Source organism: Sinocyclocheilus rhinocerous, unplaced genomic scaffold, assembly GCF_001515625.1.
Source record: "Sinocyclocheilus rhinocerous isolate Xijiao unplaced genomic scaffold, SAMN03320098_v1.1 scaffold616, whole genome shotgun sequence".
Classification (NCBI taxonomy): domain Eukaryota; kingdom Metazoa; phylum Chordata; class Actinopteri; order Cypriniformes; family Cyprinidae; genus Sinocyclocheilus; species Sinocyclocheilus rhinocerous.
The window spans coordinates 1,168,934-1,195,018 of record NW_015631496.1 but is presented as its reverse complement, the minus strand read 5'-3'; the positions used below and the strand labels follow the sequence as shown (position 1 = coordinate 1,195,018).

General features: G+C 39.5%; 2 protein-coding genes across 6 annotated transcripts in view; one reads left to right on the top strand and one right to left on the bottom strand.

Annotated features, from left to right (window-relative positions):
- LOC107741763 (nestin-like) lies at positions 1-6,621 on the top strand. The gene is made up of 4 exons (XM_016554545.1): positions 1-944; positions 1,309-1,433; positions 2,388-2,461; positions 3,417-6,621. Exons 1-4 carry the CDS (start codon positions 132-134, stop codon positions 6,209-6,211), a joined length of 3,807 nt encoding a protein of 1,268 aa, XP_016410031.1. The 5' UTR covers positions 1-131; the 3' UTR covers positions 6,212-6,621.
- Positions 6,622-13,352: 6,731 nt separating this feature from the next.
- LOC107741762 (myocyte-specific enhancer factor 2D homolog) overlaps positions 13,353-26,085 on the bottom strand; it is a 75,410-nt gene continuing 62,677 nt past the window's right edge. For 2 of the 5 annotated variants that reach the window (XM_016554538.1, XM_016554539.1), the window contains exons 8-13: positions 24,567-24,596; positions 21,478-21,592; positions 21,143-21,317; positions 19,016-19,084; positions 16,698-16,748; positions 13,353-15,475 (exon numbers count right to left, since the gene is read on the bottom strand). In XM_016554538.1, the coding sequence (XP_016410024.1) occupies positions 15,091-15,475; positions 16,698-16,748; positions 19,016-19,084; positions 21,143-21,317; positions 21,478-21,592; positions 24,567-24,596 (825 nt within the window). In that variant the 3' untranslated portion in view covers positions 13,353-15,090. The remainder of the gene's footprint in view (positions 15,476-16,697; positions 16,749-19,015; positions 19,085-21,142; positions 21,318-21,477; positions 21,593-24,566; positions 24,597-26,085) is intronic. The other 3 variants (XM_016554542.1, XM_016554543.1, XM_016554544.1) reach the window with 3 other exon arrangements.

Below are 26,085 nucleotides of genomic sequence, written 5' to 3'. Positions count from 1 at the left end.
ACTGGGACTGTGGTCCAGACCTCACCGTCAAGCCTGTCATTATAATCACTTAGCAGCCACAAAGACCTCCAGCCCTTCACAGCACTCTGTGCACAGTTCTAGTGAGACTTAACACTTTCCACCACTCTAAGATGGAGCTTTTGGGTGCCCGACTGCCCTTCACCCAGTTTCAGGAGGAAAAGTACCAGATGCTGGAGCTGAACCAGCGTCTTGAATCGTACTTAGGCCGCGTGAAGCTTCTGGAGGAGGAAAACAAGCTACTGCGAGAGGAGATCCACACTCTCAAGAGCAGCAGGGAACCACCAGGCCAGCGCAAAGCTCAAGAGGAGGCTCTCAGCCAGGCCAGGAGGATGTTGGATGAGGCCTGGAGGAAGAAAGACCATGTGGAACTGGAAGTGGAGAACATGATGGAGGATATAGAGGTGGTGAGTATTCAAAGACAGAAGGCGAAGAATGCTCAGGCTGAGGCACAGAGAAAACTCATGGAGAGCAGGAAGGAGCTGGAAGAGGAGCGTAGAGCTCAGATTTGGCTTAGAGAGAAGGTTGGCCAACTTGAGAAAGACCTCTTGCTACAGATGCAAGTCCACCAGGAGAACATGGAAACCATGCAGGCCTCTCTGAAACAGACAAAACAAGTCTTGATGGCCCCACAGCCCACTCAAACTGCCAGCATCCCAGACCTGGGACAAGAGTACAGCCACAGAGCAACTCAAGCCTGGCAGGAGGCAACCAACAACTATCAGAGAATGGTTGGAGGTCTTGAGAAAAGTCTGGACCAGGCCAAAGCTAACATGGCAAAGATTCATCAAGAAAAGAGAGAAAACCAGCATCAAGTTCAGCATCTGGCAAAGGAGCTGGAGAGCACTAAGACTAAGAGGCAGATGTTGGAGAAAAATTTAGTGCAGCAGAAAGAAGAGCATAAACAGGAGCTTCAACATTTTCAGGTAAGAATTTAAACTTATGGACTTTGTTGTTCAACCAATTCAGATTCTGTCTTCATTTACTCGCCCTAACCTGTAGGATATTTTGAGGAATGTTTCATCTGTTTTTGTCCATACGTTGGAAATCGTTGGGGTCCAAAACAACACTGGACCCTGCTCTTATTTCAGGGATAAAAAGTACTGAGACATTTTTCAAAATATCTTCTTTCGTGTTCCACAGAAGACAGAAGGTCATACAGGTTTGGTAACAGGACACATGTATTTAACTGGGTTCTTTTAATTTTGTTAAATTTTTATTGCGATGTTCCACATTCTCTTCACTTTAATATATATTTCTGAAGAAAACTTGTCTCACATCTTTGAACAGGCCCAATTAGATGCTCTGGAGTTGGAGAAAGACAGCCTGGGGCAGCAGATAGACAGCCTTATGGGGGACAGACAAAACTTGCTGCAGGTCAAGATGTCTCTTGGACTGGAGGTGGCCACATACAGGTACCTGTCTTCAATATCATCATCAACATCAGCAAAATACAACCTCTCTTTATTATAATCTTCAGAACCATCTTTACAAGAAGTAAAATATGCATGTAGCTCTCTCCATTTCATCTCTAATGGGATTCCCCTGCACTGTGGGATTTGTAGTTTATGGAGGCCCAACTAATAGGATCATGCATCAGTGGCTCTAAAAAGCATCTCAGGCACCCTGAGAGGGGTAACTTTAGATCAGTCATTTAGAATGGACCCTCTCCATTTCCCACCCGGCACTGACCCTGATCCATCTTCTTGGAGGAGGGGCAGTGAAACGGGGGGGTGGGCAATTCATTCAATAACATCCTTCAGATCTGACTGATTTATGTCTGTCGAGGGCAGACCGAAATAAATTTTAACCAAGCATTTTAGCTGTTGCTCATTTCATGGTCCTCCATATCATGAAGCTGCATTGCATTAGATGCACAGGTACTTAAGAAGGATGGGGATGGGGGTTTTAAAATGTGAAGTTATTATAAATGTGTACATAATTTTTTATTGCATATTGTTACAATATGATGTGCATGTCTCTTTCAAGTCTTTTCGAGTTTTTGAATACATTTTTATGTAATAAAAAAAAGAAAGATCCACGTTGTTTTTAAAAAATCGATTGTGTGATGTTTTTTGTAAATTACAATACATGCATTTGGCAGGATACCTGTTACATGAAGTGTGTGCGTACGTTTGTAAATTCCAACCCTTGCAATTGTTCAGTGCTGCATGCAGGAGGTAAATTAATTGATGCCAGACCAAATCCTGCAGATGGGCTGACAATGACAAATCTGACATACTATTTGCATAACAACAGAACTAAGCACAAGACTGCAGCTCAAGAACCTGACTCCATCTCATTTAACCCACCCCTCACATTAAAGAAATTGCTGTGATGCTGACAGATGTTCTGTTGCTTCTTTCCAGAGCTTTGCTGGACAGCGAGGGCCTGAGTATTGACAGACCAACAACAAAAAAGACCAGCTCTGCTTTCTTTTTAGGTAACATTCTTTTTTTTTAAATAAATAAATATTTATTTTTCCATTTATTTTATTATTTATATTATTGTTTTTACTAAAGAGTGATGGCTATTTAGGCAATAGGAAAGTGAAAAAAAGTTTTTATTAATGAATATAGAAACTAATAATGGCTCTATTGGATACAGAGAACATAATTCAGCCTATACAGATTTTTCATCTGAACAGATCTCCTTTCCCTAAATACTGCTGTGCTCCGGGCTGGTTAAATGATTAGTACTTTGTGACATTGTGTGCTTATTGCATGGTGAGGTATCTGTCTAAGCCTGTAAAACTAGCTTCCTGTGCTAGTCCCATAGGTCACTAGCAGATGGCTCCACTTTCCAGTAATGCAGTCCTGGAAAAGCATAATGAAGATCAATACATCTCCATTACGGCTCACTCACAGTTCACGACTATAGTGTGTATTCTGGTAACTCCCCTGGGAGGCAGATCAGGGGTCTATGTCTGTCTGTTTCATACTATCTCCATCTATCTCTTTAGCCTGGGGCTTTATCCATCAACCACATTTTTTCCAATAGCATCATAGTTATCAGGGCATGGGACATCAGCCATATTTTGATATTTTGATGCATTACGAACAGTTTTAAGTGTATTAAAAGCTTACAGCGCAACCAGTGTAGTCAGAAATTCTGAAACAATGACTCTAAAGAGTCTGTTCAAACACATACATCATACAACAAACTATGAGACAAACTGAATTTGTTATGATCCCATCTCTACATATTTTCACCCTCTCTTTTAGATACCCATAAAACTGGGTAAAACCTAGAGAAGATGCAATGTCATTATTTAAAACACTAAGAGTATTTGGGATTCAGAAAATAGATCTGATGATTTGCCAAAGGTAGATTTGATCAAATGGGTCCCTGTCTGTGTGACAAAGCCTGCCTCACCATCTTCCTGTTTCTTGTTACAGATGTGCTCTCAAAGCCCACTGGGACCCACCCAGCCTCACAGACCACTGCTGCTTCCTGCCATGTCAGCAATACTGTGTCTACAAGTCAAAGATCAATCACCTCCTCTCGCACTCTGCTGACTAGTGTGACTCCATCATGGACCCCGACTCGAGGGACTCCACAAAGAACACCAACCAGAGCCTCAGTGACAGAAAAGACAGAGGTTCATATCTCAGAGGAGACTGAGAAAGCTGCTGAGAAGTCTGTGGATCATTTGCAGCAAGAGAAAGCCCGTGAAGACCTGGCCCTTGCAACAACTCTCCCCAAAACAGCTGCAGAACCAGAACCACGGCTCAAACCAGAAGATATTGAGATTCAAGAGGAGGACGAATCAAAACAGTTCCAGAAAGATCAGATGGTTGAATCTGAAACTGCTGCATCGGCATTGATAAGTGTGTCAGCTGACCAACCAAGTAACTTGTCCCAAACTCCAGAGACAGAAAGCTGGGCTGGTCCATTCACAGATCCTGCAGGGGTTTCAGAAGAAGGGAAGGACGAAGACACTGAAGTGTCTGTTGAAATGGCTCGGATCTCACACGCACCTAAGGTTGCTTGGGAAGAAAATAAAACCGTAGCAGAGGACGAAAAAGATGATGCCTCTGAGATGGATGTAAGATCAGAGAACATCAGTGAAAGCCACACAGATGCATATGGAGATGCAGAGAATGATAATTATACATTAAAATCTAGCCATATCAGTGCGAACACCAGTATACTGGGTTCATCGTTCCTCGAGCAAGGAACTTTAGATTTGGTGGGTGATTTTGGCTATCATGAAGATTTAATGAAGGTAGATGAACAGGACAATGTGAGCAATATTAGTGAGGAGGTAACAGAGCAAATGGACAGTGAAACTGAGGCAGCGATTGATTCAATCAATGAGTGGGACAGACAGGAAGAAATTGAACCAGAGAATGAGATGAAAGTGTTGAGCCCTGACTCTGAGGTGGAAGAAGAGGATGAAATGAACATTGACGCTAACATGAAGGATAAAACAGATGAAAATGTGACTGAAAGAGAAGAAGAAGAGATAGAAGTGATTAAGAGTGACATTTCTGTGCAGGATGAAGGTGTAGATCATCAGGAGAGTTTAGAGAAGACTGTACCGCCAACTGAACTCCATTCAGATCAGACAGTAAATGAGGAAGATCCTTTACCTGAGGAATCTGAGGAAGAAGAAGAGAACCAAGGTGAAGACGATGATTCCCCAAACATATCAGCCTCGTGGAGAACCGATCCTGGCGAGTGTGACAGCTACAGTCAGGAGAACACGCTAGCAGACACTCGGCCCTTGATTTGTTATAAGAGTGACGAGGAAACAGACGGGAACGTGCAAGCCTCACACCTCATCGGTGAGACCAGTGACAGTGAGGATGAGAAAGAAAGAATGGAAGAAGGCCACTGGAATGAGAGTGCCTCCAAATGCTTCAACACCATGGAAGATCTGATGGCAGAAGATGTTGTTTCTAAAAAAGAAGCACTAGGTGGCTTTGAAGTCCATGAAAGTTTGGACATGGTGGAGAAAGAAAGTGCAAGAATTGAGCTCAAGGGAGACCTGGAAGACAATAGTGATGTTATGACTGAGATGAGGAAAGATGAAGATCATGATGTCAAGGTTTATGAGCAAAACGAGCAACCACAACTGACTGAAAACCAGCATATACACACCGAACAACCCGAGGATGAAACAGTCCATTCATATGAAAGTCAAGAACAAGTTGATATGGACCATCCAATCTCATTCCCTGAAACATCCCAGCAGTTTAAAAGCTCATTTGAAACTCAATCAACTCTGACCATGTTCCAAGATACAGCTGCAACCAAAGAACCAGAAGATCTTCTGGAAGTTTCCATGCACACCAACATGGATCTCACAGACAGTCGCTCTTTGGAGAGTGAAATGAACAGTCAACCAGACAACATGACATCAGACATTCCCAACTCAGACCAGGAAGAGGGCAATAGCTCAGAAGATGAGTCTCCAAATGCTAACCAGTGCTTTCAGAACACAAGCCTTTTAGCAGCGGCTACTCTTAATGAGCAGCCATTAACCTTTACTAATGGAGTCACCAAGGCTGATTCTGTGTCTGACGTCATCAATTTGCCTGAAGAAGTGCTCAGTAAGGAGAAGAACACTGAAGAACCTAAAGCCCCTCAGATTGATGACTGGGAGAATTCTAACATCTGGGGCAAAAGCACAAATGCTCCAGATGCAGCTGAGATCACACACACATCAAGTATGGATGAAAACGCAGGCGTTTTCCCAGTAAACGAGACTGAGAATTTAGAAATTCCAAATAAAATGCCAAGTTTAGCGGAAAACATCTTTGAAAAATTTGAAGAACATCTTGAAAGGACAGTGGAGAGCTTCTCAGAAGAAGTGCTAACTGTGATGGATTTCGAGAGAAACAATTCAGGAGAGGAGGAGGAATTTCAGTCAAAGGAAAAGAAAGGTGAGATTCATAACTTTTTCAGCACAAGCATGAAGGAAGATTTCTGGAGTGAGGGAAAAACGGAGATGGCAGCTACTTATGACCCTGCCAAGACTGAAGACTTAAACCAGGCTATGGTCTTTGGAGAGGAGTGGAGAGATATGGAGGGAATGCCAACAGCAAATGGAAGTCCTAAAGAAAAGATGGACTTCCTCAAAGGCCAGGATGAGAGGCATAAAGATGAACAGCCAACACAAGGCAAGGTGGTCCTATCTGATGACTCTGTTGATGAGGGGGATTCCTGGTCCTCTGGCGATGAGTAAAAGCTTTGTCCGATGATGTTTTAGACCATTTAATACTAAACCAAAAACATAAAAATTTAGTGATGTCATTTAAATAGATGGACAGATATATTACTGAGCCAAAATGAAAATTCATGGTGGAAGACAGCAACAAAAACACCTTCATACATACACAGAAATTAAACTAGACAAGATTGCTCAGCGCAGTGTGTGTAATTGTACAATGTGATCTCTGTAATGTGAGTTAACAGCCTGGCATAATGCGCCAGCTGTCGTCTCGGGATAAGAAAGCGTTGTACTCCATGACATCCACGGGCAGAAAGGATTCTTAAAGATTTACTATGAAGCTTTACTTGTTTCTGTACTAATTAGACCAGATTTTCAATGACCTTCATCTTTCAGTGTTAAAAATAAAATACTTTTGTGTATTTGCACTGACGTATGTTACAATGGAAAAACAATATGGATTAAAATTTTACAATTCTGAAAAAAGGAAAAGATTAATAAAAAGTAAAGCAGCAAATAATTTGAGTTGGTGTCTTTTTTTATTAATATTTTTAAATGTATAATTTTTTATCAATAATTGCATGACCACACAACATTTGACACTTTTTCTGTGTTTTAAACATACATTTAAAGATATATTTAAAGTTCTAGGTTTTGATTTATAAAGTTCTAAGTTTTATTCATCCAACCATTTCAGTTTCAGTGAATCAGAACTCCAGTTGAACAGGCTGGATCATAAATCACACTGGGATTTGGAGCCAAGCGCTGGTAACCACACAATACTGGTCTGAGAGAAAGAGGCCACACTAGAAGAAGAAAAGAATAAGGAACAATGAATAATAGATGACATCACCTCCTCATTTCCCTCTGTGTGCACACTGGCTCTCTGGTGCCACTGATGGGGGGTGTAATGGGACAATGACAGCGATATTGGACGAACACATCAGCACTTTAACCAACACCACTTTGACCAGAACATGCATTCAGAAAGAAACTGATGGCATAACATCCTGTATAAAATAAAATAAAATAAAATAAGCTCTTATTCTTCAAAAGGTTAAACCTTCTATTCTTAGTTCAATCAAACAGCTAGTCAGATGACCCACAAATACAAGCAGGATTTACAAGGTCTTTTGAGAGCTAAAACAAAAGTGAGTCAGGGCAGCAGCTGGGAGGTCAGATGCTTCAACACCTGTTTCATGTGGAAGAGGACGCCACACAATCGCCCCTGATGCAACAGCGTGCAACTCCATAACCGGTTTATTGAAGTGAAGATCTGATCCTGTTAAAATGACAGACGTTGTTATTTAAATCTGATCTCGATGGCATTCACAAATGTCAATGTAAGAGCTATTTGAGTGGAATGAACACAGTATCCTGAGACCACGGCGCTACAAATAAATCTCAATAAGCCTGAAATGTGTTCAGAGGCTGAGTGACATTCAGCTCTCTCTGCTTCCTTTACCATCTGTCTTTGTTATTGATTGCTATTGATTATCAATGTCAGATAGTGAGTGACTGAGTGTTTTAAAGATTAGACAAGACCCCACATTCATCATCATTCTTTTAGCTTCCACATTCTAATGCAAATGCCTGACAAATCATTACTAATACTTGTTCATGCTGTTGTTTCCTCTACCAACAATTATTATGTCGCTTTCTGGAGAATGACGTCATTAATGAACTTTGGTTAGGTCAAGGAATTACAAAACAGGATGTACTGTAAAGTGACAAGTAAAATTGAGTAAACAGGAAAACCTATATGAAATGATTACCAGTAATAGCTAAATTAGGAAAACAAAATGCTAAAGGTGACATATCATGAAAATCTGACTTTTCCAGGTTTTAAGTGCTATAATCAGGTCCCGGTGCATCTACCAACCAAGGAAACGTGAAAAAGATTAACCCAGGCCAGTAACTTTGTTTTGGTATACAGGCATCGTCAGATTGACAGTACTCTAGCCTAATAATTTTGGGGGATCCAGTGGGGGCGGTAGTCATATTTCAGGGTGACCGTGCCACTCTTTATCACAACCCTGCTAAAAGTGCCAGTACGTGCGCTCATTGGCGCCCCTTCAGCTGGTGACGCCCTAGGCGACCGCCTAACTCGCCTATGCCTAGAAACGGCCCTGGCTGTAATGGCGCAGCTCAAAAGCAGGAAAAGCTGGGAAAGGGGGCAGGGAGGGAGCAGCAGCTCATTTGCATTTAAAGAGACAGGCACGGAAAACAGCGTGTTTCTTCTTCCACTCAAAATAGGAAGTTTCAAAATTATATAATAAATGATCTGTGGGGTATTTTGAGCTGAAACTTCACAGACACATTCTGGGGACACCAGAGACTTATATTACATATTGTAAAAAGGGGTATAACATGTCTCCTTTAAAGAAAACAATTAAATGTTCTTAATAAACTGCCATTTTTAATGAGTAAAACTGAAATAAATTTGGTAAAGAAACTATTTTAAAATTTTTCAGTAAATTTTTACAAATAATTACATTGAGTAAAACATAAAATTTTGAAGACGACGACTGGAATAGTACTTTCGGTAACACTTTAGTATAGGGACCAATTCTCACTATTGCTGTAACAACTAGTTGTTTATTAGCATGCCTAACATATTGGCTGTTTTATTAGTACTTATAAAGCACATATACTGCATGACCATATTCTACATCCCTAATCCTACCCAATACCTAAACTTAACAACTACCTTAGCTATTAAATATCAGCAAATTAGCAGTTTATTGAGGCAAAAGTTGTACGAGCTGTAATGGCGCAGCTCTATTCTGGAAAAGGGGGCTGGGAGCAGCAGCTCATTTGCATTTAAAGAGACAGGCACGGAAAACAGCGTGTTTCTTCTTCCACTCAAAATAGGAAGTTTCAAAATTATATAATAAATGATCTGTGGGGTATTTTGAGCTGAAACTTCACAGACACATTCTGGGGACACCAGAGACTTATATTACATATTGTAAAAAGGGGTATAACATGTCTCCTTTAAAGAAAACAATTAAATGTTCTTAATAAACTGCCATTTTTAATGAGTAAAACTGAAATAAATTTGGTAAAGAAACTATTTTAAAATTTTTCAGTAAATTTTTACAAATAATTACATTGAGTAAAACATAAAATTTTGAAGACGACGACTGGAATAGTACTTTCGGTAACACTTTAGTATAGGGACCAATTCTCACTATTGCTGTAACAACTAGTTGTTTATTAGCATGCCTAACATATTGGCTGTTTTATTAGTACTTATAAAGCACATATACTGCATGACCATATTCTACATCCCTAATCCTACCCAATACCTAAACTTAACAACTACCTTAGCTATTAAATATCAGCAAATTAGCAGTTTATTGAGGCAAAAGTTGTAGTTAATGGTTTGTTAATAGCAAGAATTGAACCTTAAAATAAAGTGACCATTTTTTTTTTTGTAAAACACACTTCAATAATCTTACAGAGCTAGCAAAATGATTAAAAATTATGATGTTGCAATAAAACAAACCTAAATAATTGTGTTTCAAAATTGTGAGATTAATATTTTTAATCCATATAATAAATGTATAAGGGCAAACAAACGACCCCTATAAATATAACATTTAAATAGAAATAAATAAATTAAAATATATAATAGAAAACCAAATAGAAATGAAACCATAAGCTGGTAGCAATTTTTTATATTTAAATCTAGAAAACATACACCACATTGTAATTTATCCCACTGCCTGAGGGAAGAGAATACCAGCTGATTATAAAGACAAAGATATTGATCGAACATCTGAGGAATGATTTTGGATATATCATTGCATTGAGAGATTTCACATTGATTTGCCAATCTGTGCTATATGCATCCAAATTTGTCTCTTTTGATGAGTAATTCTAGTGGGGCCTGTTTAAGCAATTTGTTTGCTTGTTTCATATTCTCAGTCCTCAGACGAACTGTAGCCTGCTGGAGAGCTGAATCAACTGTTAGAGAAATAATACAATGAAACTATTGTAGAGCACATTTACTCTGTCAGTCAATGCATAAATTGACATTTACATTAAGGATGATGGGGGTTTTCTCTTTTCTGTAAGATGAAATGGTTTGTGTGTCTGAGTGCATTAGGAAAAATAGGTTGACTTTGTCATCCAATAAGTGGGGACCTGTTACAAACAGAAGCTCAATGGTTGCACCAGACGCCACAACTGACAAACTCAGCTGACGCTGTGCTCAGATGAACAGAATGTCATTGAGGAATGGTATGAATTCAATGCCCGCTCCTCCAAAAGACACATGCACAAGACATACTCACACTCAAGGTCAAGTCATTGTGCCTGAATCACCGTGATCTGTTGATGAACTATTTGTGGTTTTTATTTCCAACAACAAACCCAGTGTCTTAAGGGCAAACACATTCTTACATAATTAGATCACACCCAAAGTTTTATCTCGAAGCCGTCGAAATTTGGGTTCAAATAAACCTGGGTTAAAATGAACCTGGAAAACTGGATTTCCTCTGAACAAGCACGTATGTGTATTATAAAACTAGGTACACTATAAAACTGAATCAATGAGAGGGGGAAAATGATTTAAAATGTAGAATTTTAGCAGAAGTGTCGATGTGAAGTGAAAGGCTGACATCTAGTGGCCAGATATGAAAACGCAACAGCGCATTTTAATTGACAAGATACTATTACAAAAGAAAAGGCCATAACTGTCCTCAAGTTTCAAAAAGTATGTGAAAATGATATAAATGACATTTATAATGTTACAGAAAAATTCTATTTCAAATAAATTCTTAGAAGTTTGTATTCATAAAAGAATCATGAGGGGAAAATATTAAATATTAAGCAGCTCAACCATTGTCAACTTTGAACATGAGACTGGAGTAATGGCTGCTGAAAATTCAGGAATAAATTATATTTTAAAATAGATTCAAATTGAAAACTTTTTAAAAATTGTAACAATATTTCACAATATTATTATTTTTACTGTATTTTTGATCAGTTCAATGTAGCCTTGGTTTGCGTAAGACGCTTCTTAAAACCTTTTTTTTTTTTTTTTAATCCTACCAATGTCAAATTTTAAGCTTTTTCTTTTAGGATCTGTAAGACTTTATTGTTCGAAAGACATCTTTGCTTACTTTCTTGCTACTTTATGATTAAAAATGATTTGTTTTTCGACATTTGCAGGTAACTTTAGATAAAAGTGCCTAAATGAATATGTAAATATTCATTAATAATGAGTGAACAGACAAGACAAACCACAAAGAAACTTGTAAAAGATAGACTCACACTTCTGTGTAGGTCAACTTGTCTATTTAATATATAAAATACAATAAAACATACGCAAAAGGGGAGGGTCATAAAGGACAATGGATACTTTGGTACAATAACAAACACTCTTTTGTAAAAGCAGTATAGAATTTGTAATAACATATCAGTGCATACTTTGTTTATGAAAATATACACAAATTGTATATCATTCTCCGAAAACAACAGAATTTTTATTATTATTTTTTTGTCTTTGTCTTTTTTTTTTACAACAAAACTCAAAGCAGACTAGCCGAACACAATATATTAGCTATAATTTTTCTTTTTTAGACTTTTTTCTTCAATTTCTATTCTAGTTGTGTGTTGTATATTCTTATCGAAATTACATTTCAGTTTATTTATAATACGACTCATTCTTTGCTTGTCTGATGCCCATGCATTGTGTCTGATCAGAATAAATTAAATGTGTGGATGTCCCACCTTAACTATGTGTAGATACTATTATACAATTGACTAAAAATTGCAGCATTGAACTGGTCATTCTATCGAACCTGTTTTATCGCTTCCCTCAATTAGCAATAAGTACTAATATTACTACAACGGTTTTGTTTTACTTAATAAATCGTGCAATATTAGTAACACTCCTTTGAAGAAAACAAAAAAACAACAAAAAAACGAAAATATATTTATATAATATTCATATATAATAAAATAAAATAAAATAAAAATAGGATGCCTAACCTACAAAAAAAAATAAAAAATGCAGATGCAGAAAATAAAAACCGTCTCTCTAAATTTATCATTATTATTACCATCTGTGACGATAACCATAATGGCAATGATAATCATCATAACAATTATAATAAAAACAGACAATAAAACTGTCACCAGCACAAATTAACACGAGAAAAAGTATGTGAGAATCTCTAGACATCATACAAAGGGAATACGGGGGCCAAAGTGAACTATTCACCGGACGATTGTCTTTTCTTTGATTACTCAGATTCCTAATTTTATCACGAGGTCCTTGCGAGAGCTTTTCGAATGTTGCCTTAGCCTTAAAATCAACACAGCCAGTGCCTCGAGGCACCGGACCATCCCAGGCGCATCGCTTTACAGTCACCGGCCTTCTCATCTTATAAACGTACATAGAAATCACTGCATTTGTTCAAAGCTCAGGACACAACAGTCTTTAAGTCAACAGGTGCACTGCAGAAGCCTCGCTCTGCTATGATGCAGTTCTAGAAATCATCCGCCCAGTAGCTCTAGAACCTCAGTCGATGGGATACGAACGCAGGTCTGTGATCAGTCCCAACAAACGCTTACTCTCCCGGTACTGCATCCATCATGTGTGTGTGTGTGTGTGTGTGTGGAATCTGGTTTAACAAAAGATGGGTCACCTGTTGAGGTGAAATGAAATGGCTTCTGTCTTCCTCTGTGAGTGAAAGAGTGGGAAAAAAGGAGAGAAAGAGAAGATACGAGAGGATGAAGGGAGAGGTAGAGAAGCCGATGAGGGACAGGTGAGTCTCACCTTGAATATAAATACACTAACACTTAAAACTCATCTTTTTAGAGGGGAATATGCCATATTTTATATCATTTTGAACCCCATTTCCCTTTAGCACTATCTTCACTTAATCTGTCGTAATTTTTCAAATTCGTCACAGAAACATCCTTCATCTTTGTCACTTAGAGAATACACCAATGCACAGAAAACGATTTGTGTACATAATTGTCACATCTGCAACACGTGTAAAGCCTAATCTAGATTTCAGTACAACATTCTTTTTTCTTTTCTTTTTTACAAAACGTGACATATTTCTTCTATTATTGTTTACGGTTAAACATGTGAAGTGCAATAAGCCAAGATTTCACAAAAATAATAATAAACGAAACACCCTTCCCTGAATGCTTTAAATGTCTTATAGGTGAAAGGAGGCTGTATTCCCTTCGAAGCTGTCGGGGAAATCGCTGTTCCTGTTGGGGTGTAAAAAGACGGATAATCAAAGTGGACTGATCGTGTAAATGATAATGCGAGGAAGCATCAATTCCTCACGTGTGTGTCTGAAGGTGTGCGAGCGGACGAGGGGGAAAGATTTTAAAGTGCGCGCCATCAGGATAAAAACGGCAGAAAAGAGTCACACTTAAAAACAGTCAAATCCTCCTTCATCTGCCTCTCCACCTTGCTAACTTACAACACGGTACAGTTTATTTACAGGCAGAGGTTGACAGAGACGGTTCCACTGAGATTACAGCGCTGTTTCAGAAAGACCCAGCAGAATGTATGTGAACATACATCGCTATGTACAATCTCAACGCTTCTCACACACACACACACACACACAGCGCTACACGACCTCCATCTCTTTCTTAGCTAAAATGAGCTATAGCTGAGATGTGTGTTTGCCACCAACTCTTTCTCTATACACCTGTTCTGAAACACTGAGAAATTTTGTATATACATGATCTCAAAACTCGCCATCCTGAGTTAAACAACAACTCAGATTTTTACTTATTCCTGGAATCTTACAAACAATAATTAAGCATACTCGTCCCATAAAGTTAACTAATTAATTTCTGAATTACACAGCCAGACGAAAACAATAAATAGAGCATAATGTGGCAGACCGCTGCTCACAGTCACACGCACGTTTCCTGCACACCTGGATCTCATTAGTACAGATAGATAGATCTACATTTCCATCAACGACACCACATTTACGGTCCACGCGTACGCAGGAAATCCAGGACGTTTGTGCTTAGAGCTCCGCCGATAGACACACATGAGTGTGCAAGCGAGGGGACTGGTGCGAGATTACGATACCACGAAAGATGGAAAACGAACACGAGAGAGTGGAGTTTTTTGGCTGAATTGTGTTTAGCGATCGAATGAATGAGCACCTCCGTCTCACAGCTGACACACACACTATGCGCAGTTTCTGCACAGTTAGAAAAACAAAGATAGAGATCCTACTTTAAAGGAACGGGGGCGATTCTAAAGGCAGCTGCTCAAGCAGATAGAAAAAAATACATAAAAAGAAAGAGGAAAAGCAAGAGAGAATCAAGTCAATCGAGAAGATAAATGGCAAATGCAACCATTCATACAAAAAACTAAACAAAAGGGAAATCAATACAAAAAAAGAAGATTGACAGGCTTGTCTATGCAACATAATAAGCTATTTGGACAGAGCAGCGCCGCTGTACTCTGATCGGGTCGATGGTAAGGCCTGTAAAAGTTGATCTGAGATCCAGATGGCGTCTCTGAGCAGGGGCGGGGATATCTGAGACGTGACCAAAAGCCATTCTGGCCCGGTACATCTCTTCAGTCTCATATACGTGAACACGTTTACACCTGGATTGGCAACTGTGTGTGTGAGGATCTAGTGCGTGACTGCGTGTGTGATCATATATGCATATTTTATATAAATATATACACACACACACACCAGTAAATATGAGTGTGTCTGAGAGTGAGACAAGAGTGAGAGAGAGACAGAGAGACAGGCGCATGCATGTGTCTAAGTGCGGACTGAGACTGGCTGTTGAAAGCAGGTGCCACTAGGGGTGTGTTTGTGTCGGTGTGTGTGTATGTGTGGGTGAGAGAGCAGCTCTCTCGCTCTCTCCTTCAGCGTTTATGTGACCCAGGTGTCCAGTCTCATGCGTTTCACGTTGGCTGACTCCTGCTGCTCTGCTTGGGTCGGCTGCTCTCCAGAAGCTCGGAGGAGACCCAGACTGGCAGAGTTGAAATCGGGAGGGCGCAGCTGCCCTCCGTCGTCTCGGTCGCTTCCTTCGTAAGAGCTGCCGTTACTGCTGATGCTGTCGACTGGAGAGCGGCCGGTGGGCTCCAAACGCAGCGTCGCTGGATACACAGTTAGGCCTGATACGCCACCCGCTGCCCCGGTGGTGGAACTAGGGGTGCTGCGATCCCGGTTAGGAGACACTGGCTCGGATTTGATGCTGATGTTGGGGTTAGTGTTAACCGTCAGAGTAGCTCCATGAGGGAGCGTTCCCACGGGCCTGCGATAGAAGGAGAAAGAAGAATAATTAGCATCATGGATATTGCTATTAATAAGATGACACCCGATGCATTACAATAACAATTTGACAAACATACATGTGGACAAACAGCGCTACCCACAGCTTTACCATCTTTTGCACTACCTCTGAACAGTCACATTTCAGTATACAAAAAATAATAGTACAACAAAGCAGCTATAAAATGAACAGAAGCCAGACAAATTATCTCTGTCATTTAACTCCTGTTAGCCATGCAGTCACAACTTGATCAGCCTCCTTTCACAGAACACAACATGCCACATACCCTTAACTGCAGTGAGTGTGTTTGTTTATGTGCCCGTGTAATTAGACAGCAGCCTAATGCACTGTATTTAGTGTATTATTTATGATGGGATTAGACTTAACTATTCCAGTGATTTTCTGGAAAGAAATGGAAGGTAAAAGGTGGAGAGGAGAGGAGAGGAAATAAAATAGGAAAAGGAAAGGTAGCAGTGGAAAGGAAAAAGAAAGGACAGAAAGGAATATGGATAAGGGAAAACAAGAAAAAAAGGATAAAAAGCGGAAGAGGAAAGAAAATGAAAAAGGAAAAGAAATGAAAAAGGAAAGGGCAAAGGAAAAGGAAATAAAATGTAGGAGGAAAAGAGTAAAAGAACATAATATTAATAAAATAAAAATAAATTAAAGAAAATAAAAGAAGAAGAAAAAGGGAAACAATAGAAAAATGGAAAGAAATTTTAAAAAATGAAAAGTAAGGGGAAATTAAAGGAAATAAAAATAAAGTAAAGGGAAAGAAATAGTGAAGAAATGGAGAGGAAAAGAAAGAGGCATATGGAAGAGTAAAGAAAATGAAAAAGAAAAAAGAAAGGAAAGGACAAAAAAACAAAAGGATGCAAGTGAACTAAGAGAAAGAGAGATAGGACAGCGAGAGGGTGAGTGGGTAGTGAAACATGGAGAGAGTTTGGTCTTGTGGGTCTGTACAGGTTGATTGATGATGGTGCAGGTGCTGTTTCAGTATGTTCTGATGCAAAACAGAAAGAAAGGCCAACTCAGCAAATCACTGACAAAGACAAAGCCCAGCTTCCTACAGCCAAGCAGCCAGAAACTGATAGAGAGAGAAACCAAAGAGAGAGCGGGAGAGTTAGCGCCATTAGCGCATAGAAAACGGCCACAAGACAGACAACAAACAGAGACAGACGGAGAGAGGAAAAGCCAGATACAGTACCAGCTGATCCCTTCCTCCCTGCCCAAGAGTAAGCTGCCCTGAGCGGTCACACTGCAGAGAGAGAGACAGGCGAAACCCAATCTAGCATCTACAATAATCAATGTCATGTGACAAACACACATTTACTCATCTACAACAGTTGAGGACAGACAGATGTCTATGCACAGTTAACATGGACTGCTCAGCAGGAGAAAGAAACCCAACTGAATGCTTACTTCCAAAAACAGAAATACATATCCCACCCTCATGCATAGTGGAAAGAGTGAGGCTTCACCCCAGTCCGGTCAGAAAAAGGCCTGGCCGCCAAGGTCATGGCGCTCAGAGAAGCACTGCGCAAGGGAAAATGATTTGATGACATGAGAACAGAAGACAGGGTGGCGGAGCGGTGGGGAGCTCTCATGGCTCCATTAGCATTTATATTAGAAAGAACAGGGAGTCAGGGCTACAGTGGGATGTAATGACAGGTTCCTCAGGCATAACGAGAGAGAAATTCATTTGGAATTCACTGTATATTTGCCGAGAACGCAGCAGCTGCTGCCAGGAGAGTGGGACGTTCTGATAAAGTGGTGTAAGGTTACTGCATTACTGATCAATGAAATCTGCTCATGGTTATAGTGAAGACACGAAAATACTGTCTCAGTCGCGGGGAGCTCTCGTGGCTCCATTAGCATTTATATTAGAAGGAACAGGGAGTCAGGGCCACAGTGGGACGTACGTAATGACGGGTTCCTCAGGCATAACGAGAGAGAAATTCATTTGGAATTCACTGTATATTTGCCGAGAACGCAGCAGCTGCTGCCAGGAGAGTGGGACGTTCTGATAAAGTGGTGTAAGGTTACTGCATTACTGATCAATGAAATCTGCTCATGGTTATAGTGAAGACACGAAAATACTGTCTCAGTCCTGCTAAACCTAATACCTACAGCATATTTGGAAGAATACTTTCTTCTTTGAACTGAGAATAGAAAGGCCACATAATATGGGATGATATTAAAACTACTCTTATGCCCCCTTGAGGTCAGTGACAGAACTACATATGACTGATAACATTATGTAATATATAATAAAGAAACAGCTAGTGACAGAAAAGCTACATTGACCTTGGTTACAGTTGCTGACTTAGACAAGCTTTAGAGAAACTCCCATAAGAATGAATTGTGCAGTGAACCTTTCATCGCTTGTATTATAACCTGAATCAGCGTGTAAATTAATTAACAATAAGCTACTGATGTTTTCATGTTCATTTGGGAATTAATCCACAGCATGAACTTTGGTAAACAAATACCACCTGCATCCTCCCTGGAAACAACGTTTTACCATTTTACTGGATAATTTCATTCCAATTCTGTTTGAAACTATCAAAAGACAGATTAATACATTTAATTTAATGTATTACCCACCATTTCTTTGTAACTTATGAAATTTATGTGTGATACATTTAAAGGGATATTTCACCCAAAGATTAAAATTCTGTCAATAATTACTCACCCTCATGTTGTTCCAAACCCGTAAAACCTTCATTGATCTTCAGAACAAAAATTATCCTAATTTGTGTTTTGAAGATGAACGAAGGTCTTTGGGGTTTGGAACGACGTGAGGGTGAGTAATTATTGACAGAATTTTCATTTTGGGGTTAACTATTCCTTAAACTATATTGCCACAAAAATAAAACACTAAACAGTGGACGTACAATGTTCATAATTGTGCATTGCTGTCAATCAAATGATGATCATACAGTAGCTGCAGATAAACTTTTTAAGCCTCGACCTGCTGCTGTGCTGAACAGCCTGGTTTATATAATGTGTGGTGCTTGAGGTGATTCAGAGCAGGATATGCTGGCGTGATGAACGTGTGGCCATGCGGCAGGTTACAAACGGACGGACGAATGAACCCCAGAGAGTCCTGACCCACTTGGGAGGACATGATGGAGATGTCTGTCCTACTTTGCAATACTAATCTCTACCTGCTCCGTTATCAGGACATTAAGAGCTACATTTATCAGAAAAGCATTGAATGCTTGTGTAAAGAGCACAGGACACTGGACAGTAAACAATGAACGAGGAAAAATATAAAAAGACACATAAAATGCTAAATTTGGATTTAACGATGATTAGATTGTCATCAGTGAGACGATGAAAGCGCGAACATTCTTCAGCACGGTCCGAGACGGTAACCATGACAACAAGGCCATGGCAGGTGACAGACAGGACAGCGGCATGTAAAAGGCTGACACACTGCACCCACAGAATATGACTGGCTGACACAGAGAGCCAACGGTTTGACTGGCTGACACAGAGCGCCCATAGGGCCCCATTCACCTGAGATTAGCAGCCAGACCAGAGATGCAGTGAGCCATCTCTCCATTCTGTTTGTCTGAGCCCCACATGCTGTAAACAAATGAGAGAGAGCACACAAAACACACACACACACACACGGCAGGTTAGACCTGCTCCAGAAATCAGCAAATCTGTACTCAGCATTAACAAAAGTGCCCCCTCCCTCTAAGCGAACAGTCACACTAATGAGAGCGTAGCACAGCACTAACCCTGCTGTTAGCAGGCATTAAAGCCAGACTAGAACACCTTCATGTTCGCCCCCCATGGGGAGCAATGGGGAGGAGAGAACCAGGAAGAAAAAGAGGAAAACGTCTATGTGGGAGACCGAAAGACAGTTATTTAGGTCAATCTCTGAGGGAGAATATGCAGGCTTTAGGTTGTGCGATCTACCGATGATCGTTAGCCTCCGCTGTCATTACTTCTTGTTCATGTGATCGCTAATATGAGATCATGACCCGCTGAATACAACTGAAAAAAAAAACGAATGAGCGAAATCACACCAAAGTAGATGTATGTGTCGTGCTAATAATGTAGCATATAGCTGCCCTTGACCTGAGCCCCAGGCTATTATGTGATGCATAAAGAGAAAATAGGTAGCGCAGGCTTTCAGCTATTCTGCCCTGTACATTTAATTGATGTCCTGAACATGAAACATCATATTCAGGGCGTCTAGATGCCCAGTTTTGAGTCACAGAGTAGTAGGGATGTTCCCTCCATAGCTGATGAAGCAGAGACACAAAATGCAACTAGATTAAAGTGTTACAGTTATGTGTGGTGGGAAAATTGCAGATTAATAATGTAACAACGTATGAGCGTCTTATTTAGAGAATAACATCCACAAATTTTGTCTAGGAAAGACACTAGTTAGTGCTAATGCACCTTCTAAAAAATAAATGTAAGCTTAACGTAAAATGGTAACACTTAGGTGCTAGTTATCATGAACTGACAATGAACAATTTTTTTTACAGCATTAATTATCTAGGTTGATATTTTAAAAGGATAGTTCACCCAAAAATGAAAATTCTGTCATTATTTACTCACCCTCATGTCATTCCAAAGAGTGAAGAAATTGTTGAATAAAGTCGTTATTTTTGTTTTCTTTGAGCACAAATATTATTCTCGTAGCTTCATAAAATTAAGGTTGACACCACTACATGTAACATGGACTTATTTTAATGATGAACGTGTCAGTTGCATTACTTCCTATGGAGGGTCAGAAAGCTCTTGGATTTCATCAGAAAGCTCTTGGATTCAAAATATCTTAATTTGTGTTCCCAAGATGAACGAAGGTCTTATGGGTTTGGAACGACATGAGGGCGAGTAATTAATGACAGAATTTTAGGTTAACTATCTCTTTAAATTAATTTATACCTCTTGGAGTGTTGAAACTTCATTTCATTATCCATTAAATTAATTATTAAATGCTGTAAACAAAATGTTTGGGGGCTGTAAGATTTAAATGTTTTTGAAAGAAGTCCCTTATTCTTACCAAAGCAGCATTTTTTTCAGTCAGAAATACTGTAAAAACAGTAATATTGTGAAATATAATTGCAATTTAAAATGTTTTTTATTTAATTTATTTTAAAATGTAATTTATGATCCTTCAGAAATCATTTAGCTAATTTGACGCTCAAAAACATTTCGTATTACTAATGCTAAAAACAGTGCTGTTTAATATTTTTGTGGAAACTTTTTTCTGGATTTTTGATAAATAGAATCTTATCTTTTGTAAAATTATAAATGCCTTTACTGTGTTCAATTTAATGCATCCTTGCCGAATAATATATATAAATCTTACTGACCCCAAACTTCTAAACTGTATTTTAATTATTATTTCATGTCATCTTTTGCATTAAATATATTAAAATATATAACCTAATTGTAAAGGGTTGCCCGCTAACCTTTACAGTATCTAGCTAGATGTAGCTAAAGGTAGACTCAGACTAGCGAGGCGTATATCAGAGAAACACTCATCTCTACACTGTAGACAGGAAGTAGATGTGGTGCATGCGGGCTCACACTATGGACATGAGGTTAGTGAAGAACCAGGTGCATGTGTGAGTAGGTGCGAGCAAGAGACAGAGAGTCTGTAAAAGGCATATGACATACACAAGATTACTGAGGGAGGCCAGAGTTAGCTGCTGTGGTTGTTGCTGCTGCTGTGGTAGTTGGGATACAGATGGCTGCTGCTGCTGTTGCCAAGTGGTCATGTTGCTTGGCAACAGTGCACCCGACGGCGTGAAGGCCTGGAGGGCTGTGAGATCTGCACTTGTTAGCTGGTACTCTGCATGAAAACAAAGATGAACATTTAATGCATATTCATTCACAGAGTTTACAAAAACGCAGTTTTCTATTTAAAGCCTCTGATTCCTATAGTTGTGATAATGTGTGCAGGCCTGCAGAGTGACGGATGTCTTGGCTTCTCGCTATGATGTCACTCTCACCTGTGTTGTAGGCGGTTGGCATGGAGAATGGAGTCAGGAGGCTCGGCGTTGCCACGGAAACCACTGGTGTGGTAAGAGGCTGGGTCACTTGAGAGGCGCCTAACCGCTGAGCGTTCTGGAAAGCCAGAGGGAGAGAAAAAGAGAGAGATAACATGAGATGAGTGAGAAGTACATGAGCTCACTTTCCAGGCAAGGAAAGAATGGACATGAACACCTCTGAATGACTTGTATATGTAGGAGTATGAACTAGGGGTGTAATGGTACACAAACATGATGGCTCGGTACTTGCCTCGGTTTTGACATCATGTTTCGGCATGGTTTCAGTACAGCAGGGGAAAAAACTAAACATAAAATTGCTTTTTTTTTATTAAACGGTGGTTTATCTAAGCTTATGCTCTAAACCATAGAAAACCCTTTTTACATTAGCCTACTATAAGGCTACAATTAACAACACAGCCCAAACTTAAAAAATAGCATGTAAACATGTAAATTGCACATAATGCAGTTTTTAAATTAACTTCTAAATTATACCATTTCTATTTGTTGTTGAAATATATTCATGTACATAGTGGCTGTCATAACTTGTTTCATAATGGATTTATTTGAACATACATTAAATAATTAAGACATCACTAACAGGTAAAGTCAAATATAATGAGTATACATTCTAATATTTTGTGAAATGCTCATCTCAAGACGGATATAACAGTATAATATAAAATAACATAGAAAAACGTAATATAAGATGCTGCTAAAAATAAAATGAATTTACAAAACCAAACCATCATGTGGTGGGGCTGTTGAAAAAGTTGGGAGGGCAATTAAAATTTGACTTTCTCTCCACACAAAAAAATGCTCATTATTGAGCCCAGCTCTCAATCATGCAGAAAAAACCCTAAACACTTCACTACAAAACACACGATAACAAAATGGGTAGAGTGCATGTAAACATGTAAATTGCACATAATGCAGTTTTTAAATTAACTTCTAAATTATACCATTTCTATTTGTTGTTGAAATATATTCATGTACATAGTGGCTGTCATAACTTGTTTCATAATGGATTTATTTGAACATACATTAAATAATTAAGACATCACTAACAGGTAAAGTCAAATATAATGAGTATACATTCTAATATTTTGTGAAATGCTCATCTCAAGACTTCATTTCTCTAGCGAACTAACGAGATGTGGACACTGATGAGTCGACTTGCCTGAGGTAAATGAAATGCTACGTGACATTTTATTTACAAACTGTTTTACTGATATCTTTCTGCGGTTGAAATACTGACTGAGCAATTACATGAGGCGTGAGATGTTCATTCATTTTTCTTTCACGTTAAAACTAGTAGTAGAGAGGAAGGGATGATCGCGCTCACTCGTGCTCTGTGCTGGACTTTCTCTCCACACAAAAAAATGCTCATTATTGAGCCCAGCTCTCAATCATGCAGAAAAAACCCTAAACACTTCACTACAAAACACACGATAACAAAATGGGTAGAGTGTGTCTGCAGGGCAAATCAGTGTCAAACATTTGCATTTAAAGCCCTCGGGCGCTTTGAGACTTCTCTTGGTTCTACAAGGGCACTTTTTCAGTCAACAGACTCCCATGATTCAGCAGTCATTGGACATCGGTTTGCCCTGCTCAGGCACGCACTCACAGATCCAGATGCTGAGATGCCTGAAACACCCTCCCTTCCCGCACCAAACTCAGATGTGCATGCACTACACCTAATGTGTCATTGGACAACAATCATTAGAGGAAAAGACATCAAGAAGTGAAAGAAGGTGGGAGAGAGACAGACAGACAAATTGATCTCTGGAGTGAGGGCTTCTGCTCCGCTGCGCTCCACATTTTATCTAGTGTGTCTGATTCATGTGAGATCAACCCATGCATATGTGCATTTCGCCTTGAGTGTGTGCATTCATTTAAAGCCGTACACAATAATCAGGCAGTCAGCCTGCAACTGAATAAACAGCTCGCATTTAACTCCAATTCACTGGCCACCAATTAGATCATATATGAAAAACACTGTATTCTTCAACACAAATAAATAAATATAAATAATTTCTTAACCAATCAAACTGTTTAATCAATAAAACTTGATCAGTGAATAATGGTGTGTATAAAAAAGGTGAAGAAAAAAAATTGTTCAATACACAACATCCATTAAACATTCATCAAACGTTGTGAAACCGTTCACAGCACAACAGTCAAAAGAATTGAGCTGTATTCACCTCACTCACCAACTCCAGCTCTTCATCTGTCTGCCAGGCCAGAAACAAATAGAAAACAGAGATTATAACTCCAACCCACATGGTCTGTTATTACCTTATTTGGAAGGGTCATGAATAATAATGTTGAGCTCTGCTCTGATTGGCTGTTTCACAGCGTGGCTCATTTCAGTAGCTCACACAGCAAACAGATCTCTACTGTCCGGCGTGAACGATGGAGAGATTAGGCATCCAAGCTTATATGTTTGAGCCTGTATCAGACGAAGATACAGATTTTGAGAGATTTTGCAAGAATGTTTAGCGTCCGTGGCATGAACATGATCGCTGCGAGACGCTGGTGGAGTGAACGAGGCTTGAGAGAGAGTTGAGTGAGGGCACGGACGCAGCCTCTGTGTTGCCAGATCCAGCTGTTATAAGCGTTTTTGGACTTGTCTTTTCCACTTTTTTTTGACACTTTAGAAAGTTAATAAAGTAGGACGTTGCAGTTTAGGGTCAGCGATATCTTTATCTTATCTTAATTGCAAAAGATTTGAAATAATTTCGTTTTATTTTTATTTATTTATCGGTTTTTGCTTGTTTTAACATATCTGGCAACACTACATCGATGATTCGGCTGTGCAGGTCCGGCTGGCCTAGAACATGGGCTGGTATACGTTATGCAAATGTTGGGGGCGTAAACATTAGTGATCCCGACTGTAATTGTTTAATCAATAAAACTTGATCAGTGAATAATGGTGTGTATAAAAAAGGTGAAGAAAAAAAATTGTTCAATACACAACATCCATTAAACATTCATCAAACGTTGTGAAACCGTTCACAGCACAACAGTCAAAAGAATTGAGCTGTATTCACCTCACTCACCAACTCCAGCTCTTCATCTGTCTGCCAGGCCAGAAACAAATAGAAAACAGAGATTATAACTCCAACCCACATGGTCTGTTATTACCTTATTTGGAAGGGTCATGAATAATAATGTTGAGCTCTGCTCTGATTGGCTGTTTCACAGCGTGGCTCATTTCAGTAGCTCACACAGCAAACAGATCTCTACTGTCCGGCGTGAACGATGGAGAGATTAGGCATCCAAGCTTATATGTTTGAGCCTGTATCAGACGAAGATACAGATTTTGAGAGATTTTGCAAGAATGTTTAGCGTCCGTGGCATGAACATGATCGCTGCGAGACGCTGGTGGAGTGAACGAGGCTTGAGAGAGAGTTGAGTGAGGGCACGGACGCAGCCTCTGTGTTGCCAGATCCAGCTGTTATAAGCGTTTTTGGACTTGTCTTTTCCACTTTTTTTTGACACTTTAGAAAGTTAATAAAGTAGGACGTTGCAGTTTAGGGTCAGCAATATCTTTATCTTATCTTAATTGCAAAAGATTTGAAATAATTTCGTTTTATTTTTATTTATTTATCGGTTTTTGCTTGTTTTAACATATCTGGCAACACTACATCGATGATTCGGCTGTGCAGGCCCGGCTGGCCTAGAACATGGGCTGGTATACGTTATGCAAATGTTGGGGGCGTAAACATTAGTGATCCCGACTGTAATGTCAGTCGGTGTTATGTTGGGATTCGCCTCTTTTTCAGTGGTTTTTGCACGCACAAGATTTACATAAGGAGGAGGAAACAATGGTGTTTGAGGCTCACGGTAGTGCTGGGCGGTATGACCAAAAATTTATATGACGGTATTTTTCAAAATTATACCGGTTTCACGGTACATGACGGTATTTTTTTTTCATGCATGACCAGGTGTTAACCATATTTTCTACTGATTGAGAGAGGAAATACTGTAGTATATTGACTTAGAATGCCCTATTTTACTGTCACGATGAGTGAATATTGTCAAAAAATACCACACTAAATAGTGACTAAACACGACCCCTTTTAATACATGTTAACCAGGAGTCACTCTCATTTATAATCGCTGCATCGTCTGATAAAATCAACATGCATCTACACTAAAGAGCAGCTATGAATTTGTTTTGGCTATATTACTTTTTTGTCTCATGCAGCGCACTGCCTGCGTCTGAGTAACAAACTAAAAAAAACAACAAACAAAAAAGTGCATGTGATATTAACAGACGAACTACGCTCATATTTATAATTCCAAACAATCAGTAAGCGACAGGTGCTAGAAAAACGCTGTTTTGTACTCATTTATTGACGAGCTGGCTGCGGTGCGGCCAACTGAATGCGCTGCTTCTCTGCCGCTCACTGCACAGAACAGACGCCGAGAGAGGTGACACTTCTCCAGGAAAGTCAGACCTCGCGTTCGCGGGACAGCACTGGCGAAATCTTCCAACTGAACCATAGCTAAGGTTTATCCAAAAAAGTCGCTAGGTTTGTCAATATGAATATTCTATGGAAAAAA

Excerpts from the sequence above, each read along its gene's own strand:
- LOC107741763 (XM_016554545.1), top strand. The coding sequence starts at position 132 with ATGGAGCTTTTGGGTGCCCGACTGCCCTTCACCCAGTTTCAGGAGGAA. Across the intron at positions 1,434-2,387 it reads CTGGAGGTGGCCACATACAG|AGCTTTGCTGGACAGCGAGG; the intron begins GTACCTGTCTTC and ends GCTTCTTTCCAG. Across the intron at positions 2,462-3,416 it reads CAGCTCTGCTTTCTTTTTAG|ATGTGCTCTCAAAGCCCACT; the intron begins GTAACATTCTTT and ends TTCTTGTTACAG.